Raw genomic sequence first — 26,679 nt, 5'->3', positions numbered from 1 at the left:
TAAAAAAGCTGGAGTGGCCATAATAATATCAGATAATGCAAACTTTATACTCAGGAAGGTTGTAAGGGACAAAGACGGACATTCTATATTAATCAAGGGGTACGTAGAGCAGGAAGAATTCACTCTCCTAAACATATATGCACCGAATGAGGGGCCAGCAAAATATTTAATACAACTGTTGACAAATCTGAAAAATAATACCAACAACACCACAATAATTGTGGGGGACCTTAACACGGCTTTGTCAACACTGGACAGGTCAACCAGACTGAAACCCAACAAGAATATACTAGACCTGAGGAGAGAAATGGAAGAAAGAGGCCTAGTGGATATATATAGGACACTCCATCCCCAGAAACCTGGATACACATTCTTCTCCAATGTACATGGGACATTCTCCAGGATAGACTACATGCTGGCACATAAAACATACCTCCATAAGATCAAGAGGATAGAAATTTTGCAGACTACCTTCGCTGACCACAAGGCTCTGAAATTATTTGTGAACTCCAAAGGGACTCAGAAGAAACACTTTAACACCTGGAAGTTAAACAGCCTCATGCTCAATAACCAGTGGGTCCGAGATGAAATCAAGGAGGAAATAAAAAGGTTCCTGGAAACAAATGACAATAAAGACACAAACTCTCAGAACTTATGGGACACAGCAAAAGCAGTACTGAGAGGAAAATTTATAGCTTTGCAAGCACACATCAGGAAGGAAGAAGGAGCTTACCTGAGTAGCTTAATGACACAGCTAATAGAACTAGAAAATGCTCAACAAAAGGACCCAAGAATAGGAAGACAGAAGGAAATAACAAAGCTGAGAGCAGAAATCAATGAAGTGGAAACTCAAAAAACAATCCGAAAGATCAACGAAAGCAGAAGTTGGTTCTTTGAAAAAATAAACAAGATTGATAGACCACTGGCAAACCTAACAAAGAAAGAGAGAGAGAGAAACTTGATAACTCATATCAGGAATGAAAAAGGAGAGATCACTACTGATATGACAGAGATTCAAAGGGTAATCAGAAACTACTTTGAAAAACTCAACGCCACTAAAAATGAGAACCTGGAAGAAATGGATAAATTCTTGGACTCTTATAATCTTCCACGGTTGAAGGAAGAGGATGTAGCATATCTAAACACCCCCATCACCATTGATGAAATTAAAACAGTAATCAAATGTCTGCCGAAAAACAAAAGCCCAGGTCCAGATGGATTCACTAATGAATTCTATCAAACTTTCCAAGAGGAACTACTGCCAATCTTGGCAAGACTCTTTCATGAAATTGAACAAACAGAAACACTTCCAAATAGCTTTTATGAAGCCAACATCACCTTGATACCTAAACCAGACAGAGACGCTACCAAAAAAGAAAATTACAGACCAATATCACTGATGAATGCAGATGCAAAGATCCTCAACAAAATCCTGGCAAATAGGATTCAATGCCTCGTTAAGAAGATCACCCACTATGATCAAGTAGGTTTCATCCCAGGAATGCAAGGCTGGTTTAACATCCGTAAATCTATCAACATAATACACAACATCAATAACAAGAAAAATAAAAACCACATGATCATATCAATAGATGCAGAGAAAGCATTTGATAAGGTCCAACACCCATTCTTGATCAAAACTCTCAGCAAGATGGGAATGGAGGGAACCTTTCTCAATATAGTGAAGGCCATCTACCACAAGCCAGTGGCAAATATTATCCTCAATGGAGAAAAACTGAAAGCCTTCCCTCTAAATTCTGGCACAAGACAAGGCTGTCCTCTCTCACCACTCCTATTCAACATAGCACTGGAAGTACTTGCTATAGCGATTAGGCAAGAAAAGGATATCAAGGGAATCCAGATAGGAAAGGAAGAAGTCAAGCTCTCACTGTTTGCAGATGACATGATACTCTACTTAGAAAACCCTAAAGACTCTATCAAAAAGCTTCTAGAAACAATAGACTCATATAGCAAGGTGGCAGGCTACAAAATTAACACACAAAAATCAATGGCCTTTCTATATACCAATAGTAATAAGGATGAAATGGACATTAAGAAAACAACCCCATTCACAATAGTGCCACACAAACTCAAATATCTTGGAATCAACTTGACTAAATATGTGAAGGACCTATACAAAGAAAACTATAAAACTCTGCTCCAAGAAATAAGAGAGGACACACGGAAATGGAAACGCATACCCTGCTCATGGATTGGCAGGATTAACATCATCAAAATGTCAATACTCCCCAAGGCATTATACAGATTTAATGCCATCCCTCTAAAGATACCCATGACATTCTTCAAAGAAGTGGATCAGAGACTTTTGAAATTCATTTGGAACAATAAACACCCTCGAATAGCTAAAGCAATCATTGGGAAAAAGAATATGGGAGGAATTACTTTTCCCAACTTTAAACTGTACTACAAAGCAACAGTTATCAAAACAGCATGGTATTGGAATAAGGATAGGTCCTCAGATCAGTGGAATAGGCTTGAATACTCAGAAAATGTTCCCCAGAGATACAACCATCTAATTTTTGATAAAGGAGCAGGAAATCCTAAATGGAGCAGGGAAAGCCTCTTCAACAAGTGGTGTTGGCACAATTGGATAGCCACTTGCAAAAAATTAAACTTAGACCCCCAGCTAACATCATGTACAAAGGTAAAATCCAAATGGATTAAAGACCTCGATATCAGCCCCAAAACCATAAGATATATAGAACAGCACATAGGCAAAACACTACAGGACATTACAGGCATCTTCAAGGAGGAAACTGCACTCTCCAAGCAAGTGAAAGCAGAGATTAACAGATGGGAATATATTAAGCTGAGAAGCTTCTGCACCTCAAAGGAAATAGTGCCCAGGATACAAGAGCCACCCACTGAGTGGGAGAAACTATTCACCCAATACCCATCAGATAAGGGGCTAATCTCCAAAATATACAAGGCACTGACAGAACTTTACAAGAAAAAAACATCTAACCCCATCAAAAAATGGGGAGAAGAAATGAACAGACACTTTGACAAAGAAGAAATACAAATGGCCAAAAGACACATGAAAAAATGTTCCACATCACTAATCATCAGGGAGATGCAAATCAAAACAACGATGAGATACCACCTCACACCCCAGAGAATGGCACACATCACAAAGAATGAGAATAAACAGTGTTGGCGGGGATGTGGAGAGAAAGGAACTCTTATCCACTGCTGGTGGGAATGCTGTCTAGTTCAACCTTTATGGAAAGCGATATGGAGATTCCTCCAAAAACTGGAAATCGAGCTCCCATACGATCCAGCTATACCACTCCTAGGAATATACCCTAGGAACACAAAAATACAATACAAAAACCCCTTCCTTACACCTATATTCATTGCAGCTCTATTTACCATAGCAAGACTCTGGAAACAACCAAGATGCCCTTCAACAGACGAATGGCTAAAGAAACTGTGGTACATATACACAATGGAATATTATGCAGCTGTCAGGAGAGATGAAGTCATGAAATTTTCCTATACATGGATGTACATGGAATCTATTATGCTGAGTGAAATAAGTCAGAGAGAGAGAGAAAAACGCAGAATGGTCTCACTCATCTATGGGTTTTAAGAAAAATGAAAGACACCCTTGTAATAATAATTTTCAGACACAAAAGAGAAAAGAGCTGGAAGTTCCAGCTCACCTCAGGAAGCCCACCACAAAGAGTGATGAGTTTAGTTAGAGAAATAACTACATTTTGAACTGTCCTAATATTGAGAATGTATGAGGGAAATGTAGAGCCTGTTTAGGGTACAGGCGGGGGTTGGGGGGGGAGGAGGGAGATTTGGGACTTGGGTGATGGGAATGTTGCACTGGTGATGGGTGGTGTTCCTTTTATGACTGAAACCAAACACAATCATGTAAGTAATCAAGGTGTTTAAATAAAAAAAAAAATTAAAAAAAAAAAAAAGAAGATTAACCAATGAGTGAAAACACACTCCCATAGAACATTGAGATTCACCTTAGAATAAATGATATAGATGTTTATTAGAAGTTTGAAAAAAAAACACATAAGTATTAAGGAATTGAGATTCACTTTATAATAAATGATATAGATATTCTTTACAAGTTTGAATATATATCATAAGTATTTAGGAATCTCTGAATTGACAAAATGAGGCTACTATTAAACATATCTGAAAGGATAGTGATTGATTAATAAAGGAATAGTGAGTGTGGGTATTTCCAAACAGAAGAACACAAACATTCAAGGAAGGATAATCAGGGGCTAATTTAACTTTGAGAAATCATCTAGCAAATAATAAACATTTTACATGGAATAAAGGATGGGGTATATATATTGTGGAAAATGTGCGCCTAGTTGAACACCTTGAGTAACTAGAAATTACAAGTTCCAAAGAATAATGGAACAAAGACAAAGATGTAGATACCAGAATTAGTGATTTGAGTTGTAATGGCATAAAATGATTAGCAAAATCAGAAGCAGAGAGGCTGGTTGGGAATTTTTTTCTGTAATCCAGACGTTATCTGATGAGACATTTGAACATGCTCGTAACAATGACAAAGCAAAGAAAGGGGTAGTAAGATGCAATGTATTACAATGGGCAGATTTAATTAGTTTTGGGGACTTATTAAATGTCAACGTATTTGAGGAAGAAAAGTCAACAATGGCCTAAAAGATTTTAAGCCAGAATAATTGTATGAATAACTGCTATCAGTGAAAAGTGGAGAAGGATGGGTGGGGAGTTGTGGAGTTTATTTTTAAAAATCACTTTTGAGGATTATATTTGTTGCATGTTCAGTAACTTTTTAAATAATTTAAAAAGAATAGCAAGGGCTGGAGCAATGGCACAGCGGTAGGGCTTTGTCTTGCATGCAGCTTACCCAGGAAGGACAGCGGTTCGATCCCCCAGAATCTCATATAGTCCTCTGAACCAGGAGCGATTTCTGAGTCCATGGCCAGGAGTAACTCCTGAGTGTCACCAGGTATGTCCCAAAAAAATAAAAATAAAAAAATAGCAATGTCTCATTTGGTATTTGAAAATGATGTATGAAGTTAGTGAAAATATAGGTCTTTTTAAAATAATTTTATTGTGACCAAAGTGAATAACAAATATTTCACAGTAATATTTAAGGTATATAGTGACATTGAATCAGGGCCATTCCCACCACCAGTGTTATCTCCCTCCACCCCTGTTCCCAGCAAACATCCCATCTCCCCATTCCATTGTGTAGAAGAAATAGACAATGTCACAAGACTAGACAAATTTCTTTAGGAGAATGTGAAGAAAACATTAGTGAGCAAGACAAAGCTTGAAGGAGGAATACAAAATGAAAAAGGAAAAGGGGGAAAAAAGCAAATAAGAGGACAGCATATGCATGTGTGTAGAGAGGAAGACACATAAACAGAAAGAAAGAAACAGACAAAGGAAACCCAACCAAACTTAAAGAGACAGATGACTTTAAGGAGGGGGATTATGGTCAAGAGTTCAAAGAGTATGGATCATTTGAGCACCTAAAAAAGCGGTCGACTTTAACCTTTTTTTAATGATGATTAGATCTCCTTCCTTTAAAAAAATTAAAATATATTTCTGAGAAAAGGTGAATCTTTATAATATATCATTGACATTCTTTTTTTAAAACATCTGCTTCCTAAATAGTAAAAATATGGAACAGTATTATGCTTGCAGAGTGATTTTTTTTCATAATAAATACGGTCATAGTCATCTCCAATTGTAATAAATTGTTAAGGAATGCGTTAAAGGATTTATTTCTCCCAAATTTTGTTCTCATATGACAGGAGCCACGAAGACATTTTTTAATCAATTTAATTTTCCTACTAAATGATAATATAATCTGGTGAACTTCATGCCATCAGAGTCACGGGGTTTTTTGGACGAAGGTAGAGGTCCATGAGCATAAAATTGAGAACAATTAGCATTCAAATTAATGTTACATGAGATTCAACATCTGGTAAGCATGTCGTCTCTTTAGGTCATAGACCACCTGCTTGACTAAACGTTCATACAATTGCAAATTGCTCTGCATGCAAATGGAATGAGAATGAACTTTTAAAAATATTTTTATTTGTTTGGGGTTTTTTTTTGGGGGGGGGGGACAAATCATACAATACTCATGGGTGACTCCTGACACTGAAATCAAGAATCATTCCTGGTGGTATTTTGAGGCTCATATGGAATGCCAGGAATTGAACATTAATTGGCCATGTGCAAGGCAAGCTCCTTACCCACTATACTACCTTTTTGGCCACAAAAAAAAAATTTACAAATGGGACTCTAAACAATAAAATGTCAAAAACAGGATACAATATATCCTATACCTATAGGATCAGAAAGAAAAAGAAAAGTCTTCTAGTTTTTGTTTTGTTTTCTTTAGGGGAGAGTAGACTGTAGATTTTTAAAAAAAAAATTTAATGAATAACATGATTTACAAAATTATTCATAGTTGAGATTGCTCATATTATGTTCCAGTACTGATCCTACCACCAGTGTCAGCATCCCTTCATCTGTGTTGATAGGTTCCTTCCGATCCCCCAGTCAGGCTCCTTCACAAGCACTTTTTAATTTTAGTTGGTGTAGTTTGGATCTCTGTTCCAAACACTGTTCCAGTGTTCTTGGTTTTGTAGTTTGGATATATAGCTATACCACTTCTCTACACCAATTATATACTCAAGGTATACTCTACCACATTACTTCCAGACTGTTTCTGCTGTCTCCCACCTAAGTTTCTATATTTCTTGTCTTTCTCACACTAAACTCTGGAGTCAAGAGAGATCTAGGCAATTCCCCTTTATATGGCATCTCCTCACCCATTTACTCAAAATACCACAGATAAATGAGACCACCCTATGTCCTTGTTCTCAGGCTTACTTTGATTAACATAACATTCTCCAGTTCCATGCAACTTTCAGAGAATTTTGTGATTTTATCCTTTCTTGTAGCTTTATATTATTCCATTTTATTTGTGTGTGTGTGTGTGTGTGTGTATATATATATATATATATATATATATATATATATATATATATATACACCACATCATAATCCACACATCTGTCTTTAGAGATCTAGATTGGTTCCATCTTTAAGTTAGTGTAACAGGTTCTGCAATGGTTAATTGTATACATGTTCTTTTAAATATATGTTTTTGTTTATTAAGGTTTTTGTTACCCAGAAGTGAAATTGCTTGATTCTATGGCAGCACAGTTATTATTTTACTGAGAAAACTCCATACTATTTTCTATAGGGGTTAAACCACACAATCCCACCAGCAGTGGATAAGTTTCTTTTTGGCCAGCTGCCTACAAATACAAATTGTTCATATATATATTGGAAACCTTGCCTTTTATTTGTTTTTAGAGGAAACACCAGTTTTAAATTTTCCTAATCAATCAGTAATGATGAGCATTTTTATGTGCCTATTGACTGACCATTCATCTATCTTCATCAGAGTAGTGTGTGTTCATTTTTTCCCCCTAAGAATTTTTGGATTTGTTGCTAATTTTTTGTTTTGGGGCTACATCCAGTGAAGTTTAGGGATTACTCCTGGCTATGTGCTCAGAAATTGCTAATAGCTGGGGAGGACCATTTGGGACAGAGGGATCAAATTGCAATCTGTCCTAGGTCAGCCACATGCAAGTCAAATGCCTTACCACTGTTCCACTGCTTTGCCCCATGGATTTGGTGTTATTTTTTTTGAACACCTATTTTATCCTAGATATCAGCCCTTTATCTGATGTGTTAAGTGTGAATATTTTTCCCATTGAGTTGGTTTTAGTTTTAGACCATGTTTCTTTTGCCACAGAAACTTTGTAACTTGTTGGTAGTTCCATTTTTACATTTGTTTCTATTTCTCTTGTCAATAGCATCATGCCTTGCACATACCTTTGAAGTTAAAATCTTGGAATATTTGTCTCTATTGTTCTAGTACATTTTATAGATTCCAGTTGAATTTTAAGGTCACTGATCCATTTTGAATTAAGTTTTGTGTGAGGTGTTAGATATGGATCCAGTTTTCCCAGCATCACTTGTTGAAGAGATTATATTTGCTCTATTTGATGTTATCATTTGCTAAAAATTACTGACCATATATATTAGAATTTGTCCTTGGGTGTTCAATTATGACCCATTGGACATAGAGCCTGTGCTTACTCCAGTGTCATACTGTTTTGATTACTATAGCTTTGTACTATAGTTTCAAGTTATGTAATTGCATTAACTCCCGATTTCTTATTACTTGGTATGGCTTTGACTATTATTTTATTATTCCATACAAACATTTTATTGACTAGTCTGAGTCCCTGAAGAGTGTCATCTGAACTGCAATAGGGGCAGGAGTAGATAAAAAACTTCCTTAAAATTTTAAGATGTTAATGCTACTCGTTACTAATAAACCCACAGCCAGTACATATTTAATAATGAAGAACTTAAAACAGTGCCACTAAAATTATGTAAAATGCAAAGTTGAACTCACTTTTACTTGATATTTTGCTAAAAGTTCTAGCAACAGCAATCAGGCCAAAAAATGTAATCAATGAAATCTAAATTGGAAAAGAAGTTAAATTATCACTATTTGAAAATGACATGATAATATTTAGAAGTCCCTAAAGAGTACTCAAAATGCAAAGCAATGCATCAATTCACCAGAGTGGATGGCTACAATCTCAATACACAAAAATTGGTCAAATTGCTATATGCAAATAGGAAAATGACAGAAAGAATCTATCTCATTTTAAAAGGTATCCAAAAACATCAAATTCCTGAGAATCAACAAAAAGAGGTAGGCTATCTATATAATAAAAATATGAAAATACTTAAAAAATAACTTGGAAATATTCCATATATTAGAAGTAACATTATTGTCAAAATGGCCATCCTACCTAAACTGCTATACTACAACATATTTTGTAACCCACTAGCTTTTGTATTATAAGTTTTACCATTGAATCTAATTTATCTTTATCTACCAAATATTTAAAAGCAAGAAGTATTCAACGTCTCAAAATCTTTTTGTGTATATAGTAGAGCCCTCAAACATCTGGCTATTTCTTGCAATCAAACTTGCCCAGAAAAAAAACAAATCCCAAGAAGCCTCCTAAAATATGATCTGTTGAACATGCACTCACACCTCAGCCTTAACTGGACTCCAAGACTCCAGAGTGTATAGGGTTGTTTGGATGAGGGCCATATAGATCTTGGACATGTATAAGCAATAAATGTCTTTGAGCTAGAACCAGATTCTGATAGGATTTCAGGGTATCCAAAATCCAGAGGATTTTTTATTCATTAACAAGTTATACAATGAGATTGTGTTGAGATCAGAGGAGCCATAATACATAGTCAACAGTCTTCCTGCGGATCCCTAATATCCAGTTACTCTGGAAACCAAGTTCCTTTCCATAGAGAAGTCCAAAATATCATCATCAACTTGACCAGGGGGGCCTGGGACCTTTATAATTAGGGAGAAAAGGCAGATTTAAAATAAAACTACAGGGGCCCGGGGAGATAGCACAGAGATGTTTGCCTTGCAAGCAGCCGATCCAGGACCAAAGGTGGTTGGTTCGAATCCCGGTGTCCCATATGGTCCCCCATGCCTGCCAGGAGCTATTTCTGAGCAGACAGCCAGGAGTAACCCCTGAGCACCGCTGGGTGTGGCCCAAAAACCAAAGCAAAAAATAAATAAATAAAATAAAATAAAACTACAGCCAGTGTATGGTTCTTAATTTACTTGTAGTGTTTAAACTTTTCAGTAAATTTTAGTTTGAATGAAAGGACTCTGCAGCTGAATGATGAGGTGAAGCAGTGAGTGGGTAGGGAAGAATAGATTAAAAACTCGTGATTTACTGTATCACTATTTTTGAGAGAAATATTACAGATAAATAGTGAGGCCATATTTGACCAATTACTATTTGAGTTTTGATTCCATATTAAAAATTGACCTTTAACTAAAGCATAATTCAAGGATATTTGGAATTTCATCTTGCTCCTTTTCTGGCAGTGTTAAGTAGAAAGGGCTCATTAAATACTCTGTTCATCATCCTTTATTTGAGAACTCTATTACAATAAACCAAGGCATTATGATTAATATAGAAATGAATAAAATGAATCTTGCTCCCCAGTTCTCAGGGCTGACATTTATTTATCCTTTTCCCAAAAGTAATCCAGAGCCAAGCAAGCCTGAAACAAAGTGCAGAGCTCAGGACTATTGTATGTGGTGTCAGACCACCTGGATGTGACTTTTTCTTTGCCCATCTACAGTAATGTTCACAACAACTCATTTGCCATGTGTGCCTCTTGACTTTCTATTTACCAATAGGGGGAGACAGGAAAAATTTTGGATATGGTAGTTTTTTTTAATTTCTTTATTAAAACAAATTTATTACATACATGATTGTGTTTGGGTTTCAGTCATGTAAAGAACACCACCCATCACCAGTGCAACATTCCCATCACCAATGTCCCAAATCTTCCTCCTCCCCACCCGACACCAGCTTGTACTCTAGACAGGCTTTCTATTTCCCTCATACATTCTCATTATTAGGATAGTTCGAAACTTAGTTATTTCTCTAACTAAACTCATCCCTGTTTGTGGTGAGCTTCATGAGGTGAGCTGTAACTTCCAGCTCTTTTCTCTTTTGTGTATATAAGTTATTATTGCAAGAATGTCTTTCATTTTTCTTAAAACCCATAGATGAGTGAGACCATTCTACATCTTTCTCTATCTCTCTCTGACTTATTTCACTTAGCATAATAGATTACATGAACATCAATGTATAGGAAAATTTCATGACTTCATCTCTCCTGACAGCTGCATAATATTCCATTGTGTATATGTACGATAGTTTCTTTAGCCATTCATCTGTTGAAGGGTATCTTGTCTGTTTCCAGAGTCTTGCTATGGTAAATAGTGCTGCAATGAATATAGGTGTAAGGAAGGGATTTTTGTATTGTATTTTTGTGTTCCTAGGGTATATTCCCAGGAGTGGTATAGCTGGGTCATATGGGAGCTCGATTTCCAGTTTTGGAGGAATCTCCATATTGCTTTCCATAAAGGTTGAACTAGACGGCATTCCCACCAGCAGTGGATAAGAGTTCCTTTCTCTCCACATCCCCACCAACACCGCTTTTTCCCATTCTTTGTGACGTGTGCCAATCTCTGGGCTGTGAGGTGGTACCTCATAGTTGTTTTGATTTGCATCTCCCTGATGACTTGTGATGTGGAACATTTTTTTCATGTGTCTTTTGGTCATTTGTATTTCTTCTTTGTCAAAGTGTCTGTTTATTTCTTCTCCCCAATTTTGATGGGATTAAATATTTTTTTGCTGTAAATTTCTATCAGTGCCTTGTATATTTTGGAGATTAGCCCCTTGTGTGATGGGTATTGGGTGAATAGTTTCTCCCACTCAGTGGGAGGCTATTGTATCCTGGGTGCTATTTCTTTTGAGGTACAGAAGCTTCTCAGTTTAATATATTCCCATCTGTTAATCTCTGCTTTCACTTGCTTGGAGAGTGCAGTTTCCTCTTTGAAGATGCCGTTAGTCTCAATGTCCTGGAGTGTTTTACCTACGTGTTGTTCTATATATCTTATGGTTTCAGGTCTTATATCGAGGTCTTTCATCCATTTGGATTTAACCTTTGTACATGATATTAGCTAGGGGTCTAAGTTCAATTTTTTGCAAGTGGCTAGCCAGTTGTGCCAACACCACTTGTTGAAGAGGCTTCCTTAGCTCCATTTAGGATTTCTTGCTCCTTTATCAAAAAATTGGGTGATTGTATGTCTGGGGAACAGTCTCTGAGTAATCAAGCCTATTCCACTGATCTGAGGGCCTGTCTTTATTCTAATACCATGCTGTTTTGATAACTGTTGCTTTGTAGTACAGTTTAAAGTTGGGAGAAATAATTCCTCCCATATTCTTTTTCCCAATAATTGCTTTAACTATTCTAGGGTGTTTATTGTTCCAAATAAATTTCAAAAGTGCCTGATCTACTTCTTTGAAGAATGTCATGGGTATCTTTAAAGGAATCACATTAAATCTGTACAATGCTTTAAGGAGTATTGCCATTTTAATGATGTTAATCCTGCCAATCCATGAGCAGGGTATGTGCTTCTATTTTTGTGTGTCCTCTCTTATTTCTTGGAGCAGAGTTTTATAGTTTTCTTTGTATAGGTCCTTCACATTTTTAGTCAAGTTGATTCCAAGATATTTGAGTTTGTGTGGCACTATTGTGAATGGAGTTTTTCTTAATGTTTTTCTTAATGTTTTCTTAATGTCCATTTCTTCCTTATTACTATTGTTGTATAGAAAGGTCATTGATTTTTGTGTGTTAGTTTTGTAGCCTGCCACCTTGCTATATGAGTCTATTGTTTCTAGAAGCTTTTCCTTAGAGACTTTAGGGTTTTCTAAGTAGAGTATCATGTCATCTGCAAACAATGAGAGCTTGACTTCTTTCTTTCCTACCTGGATTCCCTTGTTATCTTTTTCTTGCCTAATCGCTATACCGAATACTTCCCGTGCTATGTTGAATAGGAGTGGTGAGAGAGGACAGCCTTGTCTTGTGCCAGAATTTAGAAGAAAGGCTTTCAGTTTTTCTCCATTGAGGACAGTATTTGCCTCTGGCTTGTGGTACATGGCCTTAACTATATTGAGAAAGGTTCCTTCCATTCCCATCTTGCTGAGAGTTTTGATCAAGAATGGGTGTTGGACCTTATCAAATGCTTTCTCTGTATCTATTGATATGATCATAAGATTTCTTTCTTGTTGTTGATATTGTGCATTATGTTGATAGATTTATGGGTGTTAAACTATCCTTGCATTCCTGGGATGAAACCTACTTGATAGTAGTGGATGATTTTCTTAATGAGGCATTGAATCCTATTTGTCAGGATTTTGTTGAGGATCTTTGCATCTGTATTCATCAGCGATATTGGTCTGTAATTTTCTTTTTTGGTAGCATTTCTGTCTGGTTTAGGTATCGGGGTGACGTTGGCTTCATAAAAGCTACTTGGAAGTGTTCCTGTTTTTTCGATTTCATGAAAGAGTCTTGCCAGGATTGGTAGAAGTTCCTCTTGAAAGGTTTGAAAGAATTCATTAGTAAATCCATCTGGGCCTGGACTTTTGTTTTTGGGCAGACATTTGATTACTGTCTTAATTTCCTCAATAGTTATGGGTGTGTTTAGATATGCTACATCCTCTTCCTTCAACCTTGGAAGATTATGAGTCCAAAAATTTATCCATTTCTTCCAGGTTTTCATTTTTAGTGGCATAGAGTTTCTCAAAGTAGTTTCTGATTACCCTTTGAATCTCTGTCATATCAGTAATGTTCTTTCCTTTTTCATTCCTAATACAAGTTATCAAGTTTCTCTCTCTCTCTTTCTTTGTTAATTTTGCCAGTGGTCTATCAATCTTGTTTATTTTTTCAAAGAACCAACTTCTGCTTTCATTGATCTTTTGGATTGTTTTTTGGGTTTCCACTTCATTGATTTCTGCTCTCAGCTTTGTTATTTCCTTCTGTCTCCCTATTTTTGGGTCCTTTTGTTGAGTACTTTCTAATTCTATTAGCTGCATCATTAAGTTATTCAGGTATGCCCCTTCTTCTTTCCTGATGTGTGCTTGCAAAGCTATAAATTTTCTTCTCAGTACTGCTTTTGCTGTGTCCCATAGGTTCTGATAGTTTGTGTCTCCATTGTCATTTGCTTCTAGGAAGGTTTTGATTTCCTCTTTGATTTCATCTTGGACCCACTGGTTGTTCAGTATGAGGCTGTTTAACTTCCAGGTATTAAAGTTTTTCTTCTGTGTCCCTTTGTGGTTCACATATAATTTCAGGGCCTTGGGGTCAGTGAAGGTAGCCTGCAAAATTTCTATCCTCTTGATATTCTGGAGGTATGTTTATGTGCTAGCATGTAGTCTATCCTACAGAATGTCCCATGTACATTAGAGAAGAATGTGTATCCGGGATTCTGGGGATGGAGTGTCCCATATATATCTACTAGGCCTCTTTCTTCCATTTCTCTTTTCAGGTCTAGTATATTCTTGTTGGGTTTCAGTCTATTTGACCTGTCAAGTGTTGACAATGCCATGTTGAGGTCTCCCACAATTATTGTGTTGTTATTGATATTATTTTTCAGATTTGACAACAATTTTATTAAATATTTTGCTGGCCCCTCAGTGCATATATATTTAGGAGAGGGACTTCTTCCTGCTGTACATATCCCTTGATTAATACAAAATGCCCATCTTTGTCCCTTACAACTTTCCTAAGTATAAAGTTTGCATCATCTGATATTAGTATGGCCACTCCAGCTTTTTTATGGGTGTTGTTTGCTTGGATGCTTTTCCTCCAGCCTTTTATTTTGAGTCTATGTTTGTTCTGACTATTCAGGTGCATTTCTTGTAGGTAGCAGAAGGTTTGATTGAGTTTTTTGATCCATTTAGCCACTGTGTGTCTCTTAACTGGTGCATTTAGTCCATTGACATTGAGATAAAGAATTGTTCTGGGAGTTAGTGCCATCTTTCTCTCGAAGTTTGGTGTGTCTGTTAGTCAGTCTTGTCTTAAAGTAGGCCATTCAGTTTTCTTTTAAGAATGGTTTTGAGTCTGTAAAGTTTCTGAGCTGTTGTTTGTCTGTGAAACCATGTATTGTTCCTTCAAACCTGAAAGTGAGTTTTGCTGGGTGCAGTATTCTAGGCGAAGCATTTATTTCATTGAGTTTTGTCACTATGTCCCACCACTGCCTTCTGGCCTTAAGTGTTTCCGGTTACAGGTCTGCAGTAAATCTTAAGGATGTTCCCTTGAATGTAATTTCTCTTTTCGATCTTGCTGCTTTCAGAATTCTGTCTCTATCTGTGGGATTCGTCATTGTGACTAGGATGTGTCTTGGGGTGTTTTTTCTGGGGTCTCTTTTAGTTGATATTCTTCGGGCATGCAGGATTTGATCACATGTATTCATTAGCTCTGGTAGTTTCTCTTTAATAATGTTCTTGACCGTTGATTCTTCCTGGAGATTTTCTTCCTGGATCTCTGGGACTCCAATGATTCTTAAGTTGTTTCCGTTGAGCTTATCATAGTCTTCTCTTTTCATCTATTCCCATTCTTTGAGTAATTTTTCCATTGTTTGATCATTTGCTTTAAGGCTTTTTTCCAATTTCTTCTGCTGTATGGAATTGTTATTCATCTCATCTTCCAGTGTACTAATTATATTCTCAGCTGCTGTTAACCCGTGGGAAAGCTCAACCATGTTTTTCTTCAATTCATCTACTGAGTTTTTCAGACCTGTTATTTGACCTGAAATTTCAGTTTGAAGTTTTCTCATTTCTATCTTTATATTCTCTTGCTTCTTATTAGTGTTCTCTTCTATACTTTCTTTGAGTTCTTTGAACATCTTCCATATTGTGATTCTAAACTCCTTATCTGAGAGACTGACTAGTTGGTTGGTCATGTTCAAGTCATCAGAGTTGCCATTGTCATTCTCTATGTCTGGCGCTGGCCTGCATTGTTTCTCCATTGTCACACTTGTATTGTGGGTTTTTCTATGTGTTGTGGTTGTATTTATTGGCTAAATGATGTGCACGGCTGGGAAGTGAAGTGGAGTGGCCGTGCTCCTCTGGCTCCACCCTTTCTGGGATTGTAAACTCATCTCCAGGGAAGGCTTCAGGGAAGGCGAGCCATCTGCAGATGGGCCACACACAGGATGAAATCAGGCTGAAGATGGAGCACAGCACAGAAGACAGGCAGATAGAGTTGCTGGCATCTGAGTTCCAGCAGAGTTCAGCCGCTTCTCCTTTCTGGGATTGTAAACTCACCTCCCGGGAAGACTCCAGGGAAGGCAAGCCGTCTACAGATGAGCCACACACAGGATGAAATCAGGCCAAAAATGAAGCACAGCACAGAAGACAGGCAGATAGGGGTGCTGGCATCTGAGTTCCAGCAGAGTTCAGCGGCTTCCCCTTTCTGGGCGTGTAAGCTCTCCTCCAGGGAAGGCTCCAGGGAATGCGAGCTGTCCGCAGATGAGCCACACACAGGATGAAATCAGGCCAAAAATGGTGCACAGCACAAAATACAGGCAGATAGGGGTGCTGTCATCTGAGTTCCAGCAGAATTCAGCGGCTTCCCCTTTCTGGGCTTGTAAAGTCAGCCATTTCTTATTCACTCACTTGTTCACTGGGTAGCTTCAGAATGCAGTTTTTGGGGGGTTCGCTTCCCAGGGCTCTGAGGAGAGCTTGAAGGATTCAGAAAAGACAGAGAAGCATAGGACAGGGTTCTCTTTAGGTCCTCAGTTTCCTCACAAGAAGCACAGCAGGGTGGAGACTCCACAGGTGAAGCAATCAGCACTTCACCCAGCAGTCCCCACAGTCAGCCATTTCTTACTCCTATGGTAAAGTTTTGTTGTTGCTTTGGGGCCATACCAGTCAGTATTCAGTAATTACTCATAGCTCTACACTTGGCAGGTCTCAAGGGACCATGTAGGATGACAGGGATTGAATCCATGTTCTTTTAGTGCAAGACAAGTGCCCTACCCATTGTACTATCACTTGGGCCCAAGATGCACCAATTTTGTAAAATTCTCATTAGGATTTAAAAGACAGTACACCAAAACAAGGGAAGATAGATGAAAGAACTTAGCAAATATTAGTTCTCTGGACATTAGGAACAAAGTGTATTTTAGAACGATTTTCATGACCCTTGGTTTATTTCCAAGTCTAATTAGAAAGTCAGTACATGTATCACTATCTTTTAAAACTGTAACAAGAATAGTAGCTAAATAATCAGGCTTTGCATTTTAATTTCTCCTTTAGCTTTTCTCTTGCCTTTCAAATAATATTTCCTTTATTATTAAATGCTAGAAGAAAAAGAATAAACCATTTTTTATTATGATGGAGCCACATTTTATTATTGTGTTTTGTTTATTGTGTTATTTAAATACTGTGGTTACAAAATTATTCATTGTTGGGTTTCAGTCATACAATGTACACCATCCTTCACCAGTGCACCCTTCCCATTACATGTTTCCCATTTTCCTCCCAACCCCCACCCTCCACCCCTGCCTTGCTCTATGGCAAGCAAATTGTTTCTCTCTCTCTCTCTCTCTCTCTCTCTCTCTCTCTCTCTCTCTCTCTCTCTCTCTATCTATCTATCTATCTCTATCTCTCTCTCTCTATCTCTCTCTCTCATCTCTCATGGGCATGACAGAGTTAGTAGAGTGATTAGGGTGCATGACTGGCACACAGCTGACATCTATCTCCAGCATGCTGTATGATCCCCCAAACTCTACCAGGAGTGATTCATGAGTACAGAGGCAGGAGAAAGTCCTGAGCACAGCCAGATGTGGGCCACAATCAAAAATAAATAAATAAACTAGTGATAATGTTTTTGATTAACTAGATTTTCTAACTTTTTTGTACTTTTATTTTGTGTATTTAAAGTTAGTATTTATCATTTTGAAAAGTATAATTCCTGATACTAGGGGAAAAAAAACAAGAACCTAAACGCATAAAATAATAAAGAAGTCTTCAATTGCACTCTGTCTTTTTCAGATCTTCAAGGTTTCCACATGTTACCTCAGACAGTGGACTGGTCCTCTTTTCCTCCCCAACAATATCTCTTGACTCTTGGATTCAAAAACAAAGATGATGGGAAATTTTTGGAAAAGATTTTAAGTAGAAAGTTGCCAACATTTTTTGGTAAATTAATAGTTTCAATACTATTCTAAGATAGTATTATATCTTAGATAATAATTTATCTTATATGTTAGTGAAATTAATGCTTGTTATATGAATATATAAATTATACTTACATAGTTTTGATTAAACACAATTTGCTAATTTTTGATTAGTAAGTCACTTAGCAAGTCAGAAGGCCTCGTATATAATTTAATTGAGGTCCCCCAAAATATTTTGGGTCATAAGTTTTACTTAGTAAGTCACTTAGTAAATCATAAAACCTAACATGTATTTTGACTGGCGTCCTTCCAAATGTCTCTTAAGGTCATATTTAACTCCTTTCCATTTTTCTGGATTTTTAAACACTACTTTTAATTCTGATTCTAGGAAAATAATCTCTAAGACCAAGCAATTTTCCTTCAGTGTCTACCTCCCACATTCCAATATCTTACCCTAGCTGATATTTCATCAATGCCAAATCATAGGGTCCTGAAAGATTATAAAGTTTTATACTTTCCAGTTAATCAACAGAAAAAATAATGCAACCCACCTATTAAATGAAATAAATATATAGACTGAAATAAACTTGTCACTTGAATAATCTACTACTGTATTAATACCTGTTTCACTCTTGGTGATTAACCAGAATCTTAAATTTCCTGAGTATTATAATTGACTGGTGTTCAGTAATTCTTACTTTAGACTTTCAAAAAGCAAAATAATATTCACAAGTAGAAGTCTCAATCTTTTGGACTAAATTCACAACTAGATTAAATTAATCTCTTCAGCTATATTTGCATAATTAAGATTTTGTGTTTTGTCTGGCTCTGCATCCTCTGAGACTTATCTCACCTTTGAACTACATTCAATGTCAGTGGTGCCTACACACTTGAATAATACCTGAGAGAGACAAGACAAGAATCAGACACATTTATGACAATATTTTTCACAACTCAGGAAAAACTCACTCTGTAGAAAGAAGTGAATTGTTATAGGCCATCTCTTCAATCTCTCAATAAAGAAACACAATAAAATTAATAAATGATAGTCTCTAAAGGGCAATGTCTCCTCTGTCTTTCTACTCATAGATCTCCCATTATTATACATACTGTCCAGCGATGGAACTTACTACACTAAAGAGTGCCTATTTAATAACAGTGAGGTCTCTCTCTGTCTATAGCTTGCTAAATAAAGCATTTTGAAATTGTAGCCAGGGGAAGAAAAACAGTGTAAATATCTATTGTTACTTTTTTCGTAGAACATAAAACTCCTTTTGGTATGCTGAATAGAGAAGACACCATTAGACACTTGGAAACAATGGGGAAACGAGTCTTGCCTATATTGGATTTTATTAGGAGTACTCAATTGAATGTAGGTATATTAGTCTTTCATATTTATCTGATATACAAAAGTAGACCCTAAATTTAATATACATATTGGAGTACTTGGGAAGCATTTACTATGATTTTTATTTGCAAAACCAAGTCGTGATTTTCATTTGCAAAAACCAGAATAGCAGTTCTTTTTATAATTTAAGTCATGTTATAATGGTATGCCTTGCAATTTCCAGCATATATTAGATTAGTATTGCTTTAAAAAATTTTTTTCTTTGCGCTTCCTAATACCTAATTCATGTTGCAGTGAATTTCTTACTTGAAATTAATAATAAAGTTCGAAGAACTACAAATTTTCCATTTCATATATTTAGCGCTTACATATCTCATTATCTACACACACAAAAAAAAATTAAGATTTTTAAGCTAGTGATCATCCCTATCCCCAACTGTACTGATAATTGGATGGTACTCAAAACATTAGCAAGTGACATTTGTATATTCTATGGTTCTCTAGCCCAGCAAAAGTATGTTTTTCTCAATTTTTCAGTCTTCAAAATAAAGCACAAAATAAGGCTTGAATAGTGCTGCTTTACAAATTTGAACCATTGTACTGAAAGTACATTAAAAGAACTTCTCATTAGCCAGCTATAAAGCTGCAAATTTCCCCTTTTTAAATATTTTTCAAAAAGTCTATAAGCTGAAAATTTCATAAAATTTTTGTAACTTTTGTATTACATCACTGATTTGATGTTCTTACCTTACAATGAGGAGAACCAAGAGGGTCATCACACACAGCTACTTAACATCTGTTCAGCAGTTTATCTGCTCAGCAACATTATTCAGCATTTTAGAAAAACTATAAAAACCCTGAATTTAGCTGCACGATTTGTAATTCCATGCATTATAGATACAAATGCATATTTTTACTGACTTTGCTCACCACATAAATCCCAACAATTGTGTTCCACTCAATTATCTCTATTTCTATTAATAAGAACTTTATCTCTGTCTTAGTCATCTTGGTTTATCATAGCAAAGTACCATCAAATGGATGGCTTAAGTAACAGAAATATGTGTTGACATATTTCTGGGAGTTGCAGACCTAAGATTAGGGTGCTAGTATAGGCTGGTCATGATAACAGCCCTCTTTCTGACTGCAGTTGACTACCTTCTTTACCATGGTAACATGCATGGAGAAATTATATGGCATTTCTGCCTAGTACACAAACCTTTTACCTCTTTTCCCTTTTTTATTACCTCAATAACAGCTCACAGCTCCAAATATTTTCATGTTGAAACTAAAGAATTTTGAATTAATACAAATACATTCAGTTAGTGACAATATTCTCAGCACTATTTTTTTCTTTTTGGGCCATGCCCGGTGACACTCAGAGGTTACTCCAGGCTCTGTGCTCAGAAATTGTTCCTGGCTTGGGGACCATATGAGACACTAAGGGATTGAACCTCGGCCCCTCTTAGGTTAGTGAGTACAAGACAAATGCCCTAACGCTTGAGCCACTGTTCTAGCCCCAATTACAGTACTATTAAAGATTCTTACTCTGTTCTTTATTCACCTTATATTAGAACCTTCTACAGATATATGTTCACATATATGTACATGCGAGAATATGTATGTACACACACCCTTATCAACCTTTATATTCTAATTAGAGACCCACATACATTGCCCCATCAAGGACTGAATTGCAACAATCATCAGGACACAACAAAGTGGAAACTTTACTAACAATATTCATGACCATATAGCAGAATCAGTGTGCAGCACCCTTGAGATGTCATCTCTGTGCTCTGGTTCTTGGAATGATCGCCACTATATACCTTAATACTTGTCAAGAAATTTACCCAGATCTCAGAGTGCTAAGTGCATCTGCCTCTCTAAGAACACGCCTTTCTACTCATAGAAATTTCTTACTCATTGAACTTACAAAAGTTCAAATTTTTTTTCTCACTTTTATAAGGCATACTAGCCAGTTGAAAATTTGTACATGTATCTATTCTATGTTAATAAAAGTTACATGAAATCCATAACTTAACACTAATTAATAAATCATTTTGAAAAGAAGTGACTCAGTATCACTTTATAATTGCAAGGAATTTCATCAATTTGCTTTTGGATAACTTCTATTGAACACAGTTGTTGGAGGGAGATGTTCTCAAAGGGCTTTAATGAATTTTACATGAATGAGATGAAGGACACCCAGAGACCACAAGTTGATCCAAATATTTGCCTTTGGGTTTTTTTTAATCATATACCCAAGCCTAGCTTCATAAAGCAGGGCTGAATAAAATTGGCTGCAAAGATAACCTAGCTTAATGAAGCAAGTAATGAGTTGGTGAGTAGAAATTATTTCTACAAGGTAACATTTTATATGGCCCAAGCAACCCTCAGCTGTATTTTTAAGATACCCCAAGATGTGTTTTTTCTTGGCAGATGCCAAATGCCGTTCATTTGAAGGTTTAGGCATCACATTATCCCTATAAGTCATCCTTGTTTGTGATGCCTGTAAGGAAAGACTTTTGTTCAAGACTGTGTTCTTGCTATATGCTCTGATTTATCAGGGCATATCACTTCATCGCTGAGCTGCTTGTTTCTTATTAATAAAAATGGGCTTGTGTCTGTTAGATCCAACTCAGAATTGTTGAAGCACTTTGTAATTATTGCAAAATCTAATGTTTTAGTGATTGTTTTTGTTTAATATTTGTTTTTATTATTATTTATTGTTAGTGTTGGTTTTAGCTTGCTTTTACAAAAGGAATATTTTAAGGTTATTTTTCTTTATATAACAGCTGTATAAAAGTACTTTAACATTACATATGCTTCTAAAATGAAGATTGTGCAAATGTCATGTGGATTTCTAATTCCTTTTCTTAGATCACTGATGCATTCAGTGTCTCAAAAGTTCTATACCTTTACATTCTTTTTCACAAAGGTGGGTTTAGAGAAGTGTCAACTTCAGCTATGGAGGTTTACTACTCACAATCAGGCTTTCACCTTAAGTTGGGAGGTGGGAGATAGTTAATGAAGGCACAGGATGTTCCTGATAAAAAGGACTTAGGAAATAATATTTTTCATATCTTGACACCAGTGTTCTTATCTCTATAAAATCCTTTGCTGGATTCACTACACATAGGCAAACAAGAATAATTCTGACATTTGAGTCACTGACCATCTTCCTATTTGATGGATTGTTTTTTTAACTTCTAGGTATGTCTTTTCAGTGCTTTCACTAAAATAATTATTTTATACTGTTAAAGAGAAAATATTTAATTTACTCTTTATTATTAAAAAATGAGGGGCTGGAGCTATATAGCACAGCAGTAGAGAATTTGCCTTGCAAGCAGCTTATTCAGGACAGACAGTGGTTCGTGGTTCGAATCCTGGCATCCCACATGGTTCACCAAGCCAGGAGCGATTCCTGAGGGCATAGCCAGGAGTAACCCCTGAGTGTCACTGGGTGTGACCCCAAAACAAAACAAAAGAATAGACTATAATGCAGGGCATTTAGTATTACCTATATAGCATATGTTCTATATCAGTATACTTAGTTATATTAACAGATCAGATACTAACAATTATAATCAGTTCTCTATTTTACAATTTATGAGACAATCTATCAGACATTTAAGATAATCTGTCAGACATTTTAAACAACAATTTGTAAATGTCCTTGTAGTTAATGTTTTAAAGCATTAGATATTTGTTGAGAAAAAAAAATCCAGCATAGGTAAGAATTTCCTGAGGAACATTCACTGAATTTCCACTGAACATCAACCCCATTCAATCGGTAGCTCTGCTCCAATGTTTTTTTTTTCTTTCTTGATCTTTGTTGTAATTATTTTACATACCATTCATTAACTTTATTGGCTGCTGTCTGTTACAGACCTTATGTATTGTGCTTCTTGTGCTAAATGTTAAAGAGTTAAAAATAATAAAATGTCTTGCCATGTATGAAGCCTTCTTCACAGGCTGACTTGCCATAAAAATGACCTAACTAACCATATTTTTAGTACCTCATTAATTTTACTTTTAATTTTCTCCAAGTGAAGCATAAAAAATGTTTACATATGCATATCTGAAATAAACAATCATGTTTCTGCTCCTATATTTTGCAATTAATGTTTCTATAAGTTATGTCAAATCAAAGTACATTCCAAATATGAGTACTGTTTTTCAGCAGTATTTTATAATGTCACATCTTTGACAAACATCAGTTCATACTGGCTATTAAATCTAAGCAATTCTTTTAACTGACACCTTCATTGAACTTGCTATTTACCTAACCTTCATTGTACCTGTGTGTGAGGGTTTAGCTTCAATTTTAGCAACTTTATTACACTATTCAGCAACTAAGGAGCTCTTTGATCTCTTCTGAAGTCTCATTAGGAGAGCTACTTCCCTTTAGATCTTTCTTTGCTAGTGAAAGTATGTTTAGGCTGATTGTTCATTTTTTTTCATTTTCTTTTATATTCATAAAGTGAACTGCATGAAAACAATCTTGCTGTCTGGTACAGGTATTGATTTTTATATCTTTTTATCTCAAAACTTCATCTTATATAGATAAAATATGAATCTATAGTCTCCTGATAACTGAAAACTGCATTTAGCTTGATACCAAATAGGTTGCTATAAGCAGCCAACTATATTCTTTCCCTTTGATCTTATTCAAGAGAAGCACTTCCTGTTTTGTTATGCAACAATTGAGCTAACAAAGCACCATTGCCTTCCACTATTTTTATTTTCCTGATGTTTTGGAAAATTACACTGATAGATTATGTTCTCAAGCAGGCTGCTGTTGTTTCTGCTCTTTGGAATTGAGTCACTACACCACTTCCCTGCAACTAGCACCATTGTTTATTTTAAAGAAGAACAAAGAAAGCAATTTTTCTTCAGAAAGAAAACTGTTTCTCCTGCAACTTGCTTTCCTCTATTTGACAGAATCCCATTGTTTAGAAACATGTTTAAACTAAGTGGGTAGGCTAGCTATTTTGTCAATTCCGAAAAGGAATCCCAAGTCCACAATTTGCAATCATCACTCCAATGGGTTCATAGATATTCAAATAAGTGATTAATAGAAATAATAAATTTATCAGAGGAGAGGCTCTTCAATTCAACTGTATACAATATTTTTAGAAGAAATAAATTAAGATCAAAGTAGTAATATTCAGACTACCATTATTACCAAGAAGTTCTACGGAAGTGCCAGCTTCTGGAAAATGCTATCAATTAGAATAAGTCTGGCTTGTCAGAAGGAGCTTCTTTCTGAGTTCAAGTTGAAATTTAGGTGCTTTTGTATATATGCTAGAGTCTAATAATTTTCCTCCTTAAAAGGTTCTCTTTAAACAGAAAAGAAAAATTGGGTCTGCCTTGAGTGAATCCTGATAACAACTGTTTTATACATATGTATAAACTAGAAGTCCTTTTCAAAATTAAATACTAAGTGTTCAAGTAGTGATTTAACTCTGACTTTTAATCTTTGACTTTATGTCTGGTTTGATACATTTAAATATTTTAGGGGACAGCTAAGTAAAATCTATATTTCCAAAGACATAGATCTCTAGATTGTAATTAAAGGTAACAAATAAGTAACAAATAAGACTAGTGATTATGGTAGACATAATCAGGAAACATATCAAAGAAGGACCATCACCATGCAACTTATGTCTTCTGAGTAATTGGTCTTGGAATGCAAGTGCCAAACTTTAGTCCTCATGTGACTTTTCATTTCTCATCATGCTCAAACAGCAGAAACCCAAGATTTTTCTCTGAATCCTTAGATATGTCAAAAGGGCTCTTCGCTAACTATATATGTGATAAAATTATATTAAGCTTCATCTCCCTATCAAGAATTATAAATTGCTTTAATTTATTTTAGAAAAAAATAATATCTTTTATGAATGGCATAACAAACCTAGGAAGGTCATCATAATATAATTATACTGTGCTCAAGAGATATAGTAATAAAAGAGTTAAGGGATATGACTTCCATGCAGCTGAGTCCAGTTCAATCCCAGACACCCCAAGTCTCCTGAGCACAATGAAACACCTTGAGATTTTTTTTTGCTGGTTTCCTTAGCTTGGCAGACATTTGGGGGCTTCCCCAGGCATCCCCTGACGGCTTGCCTCGGCAGAGGTGAGTGTTTGGGGGCCGGAGTTGCGGATAAGGCTGACTGCTGGACCCCTAGGCCCGGCAGATATTTTGGGACCTCCCCCAGCCTGCATCAACCTGGGAACTTTGATCTCCTCCAGCATTAATCTCTTCAAGGTGTGTCTCGGCTGAGGCGTGTGTTTTCTGTTGGAGTTGTGGACAAGAGAATTTTGCTGGTTTCCTTACCTTGGCAGACATTTGGGGGTTTCCCCAGGCATCCCCGGATGGTTTGCCTCGGCTGAGGTGAGTGTTTGGGGGCCAGAGCACGGCCACTCCGCTGCGCTTCGCGGCCGCACACTCCACCTAGCCAATGAGTACCACCACAGCACGTAGAAAAACCCACAGCGTAAGCGTGACAATGGGGAGACTATGCAGACCAACTTCAACCATAGAGAATGAAGATGGAAACTCTGATGACCCAACAATGGCCAACTACCTAAGCAGTCTTTCAGAAATGGAGTTTAGAGATGAAATATGGAGGTTGCTAACAGAAATCAAAGAAAGTATAAATCAGAACACTAATAAAAATCAAGAGAATATGAAGATAGAAATCAGAAAACTCTAAACTGAAATATCAGATCAGATAACAGGTCTGAAAAACTCAGTAGACGAATTGAAGAACATAATGGATGAGCTTTCCAACAGGTTAACAGCAGCTAAGGATAGAATTAGTGCTTTAGAAGACGAGATGCATAACAACTTTACACAGCAGAAGAGATTGGAAAAAAGCCTCAAATCAAATGATCAAACAATGGAAAATTTACTGAAAGAATATGAGCAGATGAAAATAGAAGTCTTTGATAAGCTCAACAGAAACAACTTTAGAATCATTGGAGTTCCAGAGACCCAAGAAGAAAATCTTCAGGAAGAATCAATGGTTAAGAACATCATCACAGAGACTACCACAGCTAAAGAAAACGTGACCAAATCCTGCATGCCCGAAGAGTACCAGCTAAAAAAGACCCCAGTAGAAACACCCCAAGACACATCCTAGTCACCATGATGAAACCCACCGATAGAGATAGAATACTGCAAGCAGCAAGATCGAAAAGGGAAATTACATTCCAGGGAGCATCCTTGAAATTTACAGCAGACCTGTCACCAGAAACACTCAAGGCCAGAAGGCAGTGGTGGGACGTAGTGGCAAAACTCAATGAAATAAATGCTTCGCCAAGAATACTGCACCCAGCAAAACTAAGTTTTAGGTTTGAAGGATGTATACACGGCTTCACAGATAAACAACAGCTCAAAATCTTTGCAGACTCAAAACCAGCCTTAAAAGAAAAACTGAAAGATCTACTCTAAAAACAAGACAGAACAAAAAACACACCAAACTTCTACACAAAGATGGCAATAAATCCCATGACAATTATTTCTCTCAATGTCAATGGACTAAATGCACCAGTTAAGAGGCACAGAGTGGCTAAATGGGTCAAAAAACTGAAGCCAACCTTCTGCTGTCTACAAGAAACACACCTGAATAGTCAGAATAAACAT

General features: G+C 36.4%; 1 protein-coding gene across 1 annotated transcript in view; it reads left to right on the top strand.

Moving 5' to 3' along the window:
- Positions 1–26,679, top strand: part of SPATA16 (spermatogenesis associated 16) — a 278,777-nt gene that overhangs the window by 187,502 nt on the left and 64,596 nt on the right. Inside the window, exons 6-7 of the mRNA XM_049775243.1 lie at positions 17,553–17,699; positions 18,937–19,049. Of these exons, the coding sequence (XP_049631200.1) occupies positions 17,553–17,699; positions 18,937–19,049 (260 nt within the window). The remainder of the gene's footprint in view (positions 1–17,552; positions 17,700–18,936; positions 19,050–26,679) is intronic.

This window comes from Suncus etruscus, chromosome 6 (assembly GCF_024139225.1).
Source record: "Suncus etruscus isolate mSunEtr1 chromosome 6, mSunEtr1.pri.cur, whole genome shotgun sequence".
In the NCBI taxonomy this organism is placed as follows: Eukaryota; Metazoa; Chordata; class Mammalia; order Eulipotyphla; family Soricidae; genus Suncus; species Suncus etruscus.
Note: the sequence above shows the minus strand (reverse complement) of the source record. Positions and strands in the feature narration are given on the sequence as shown.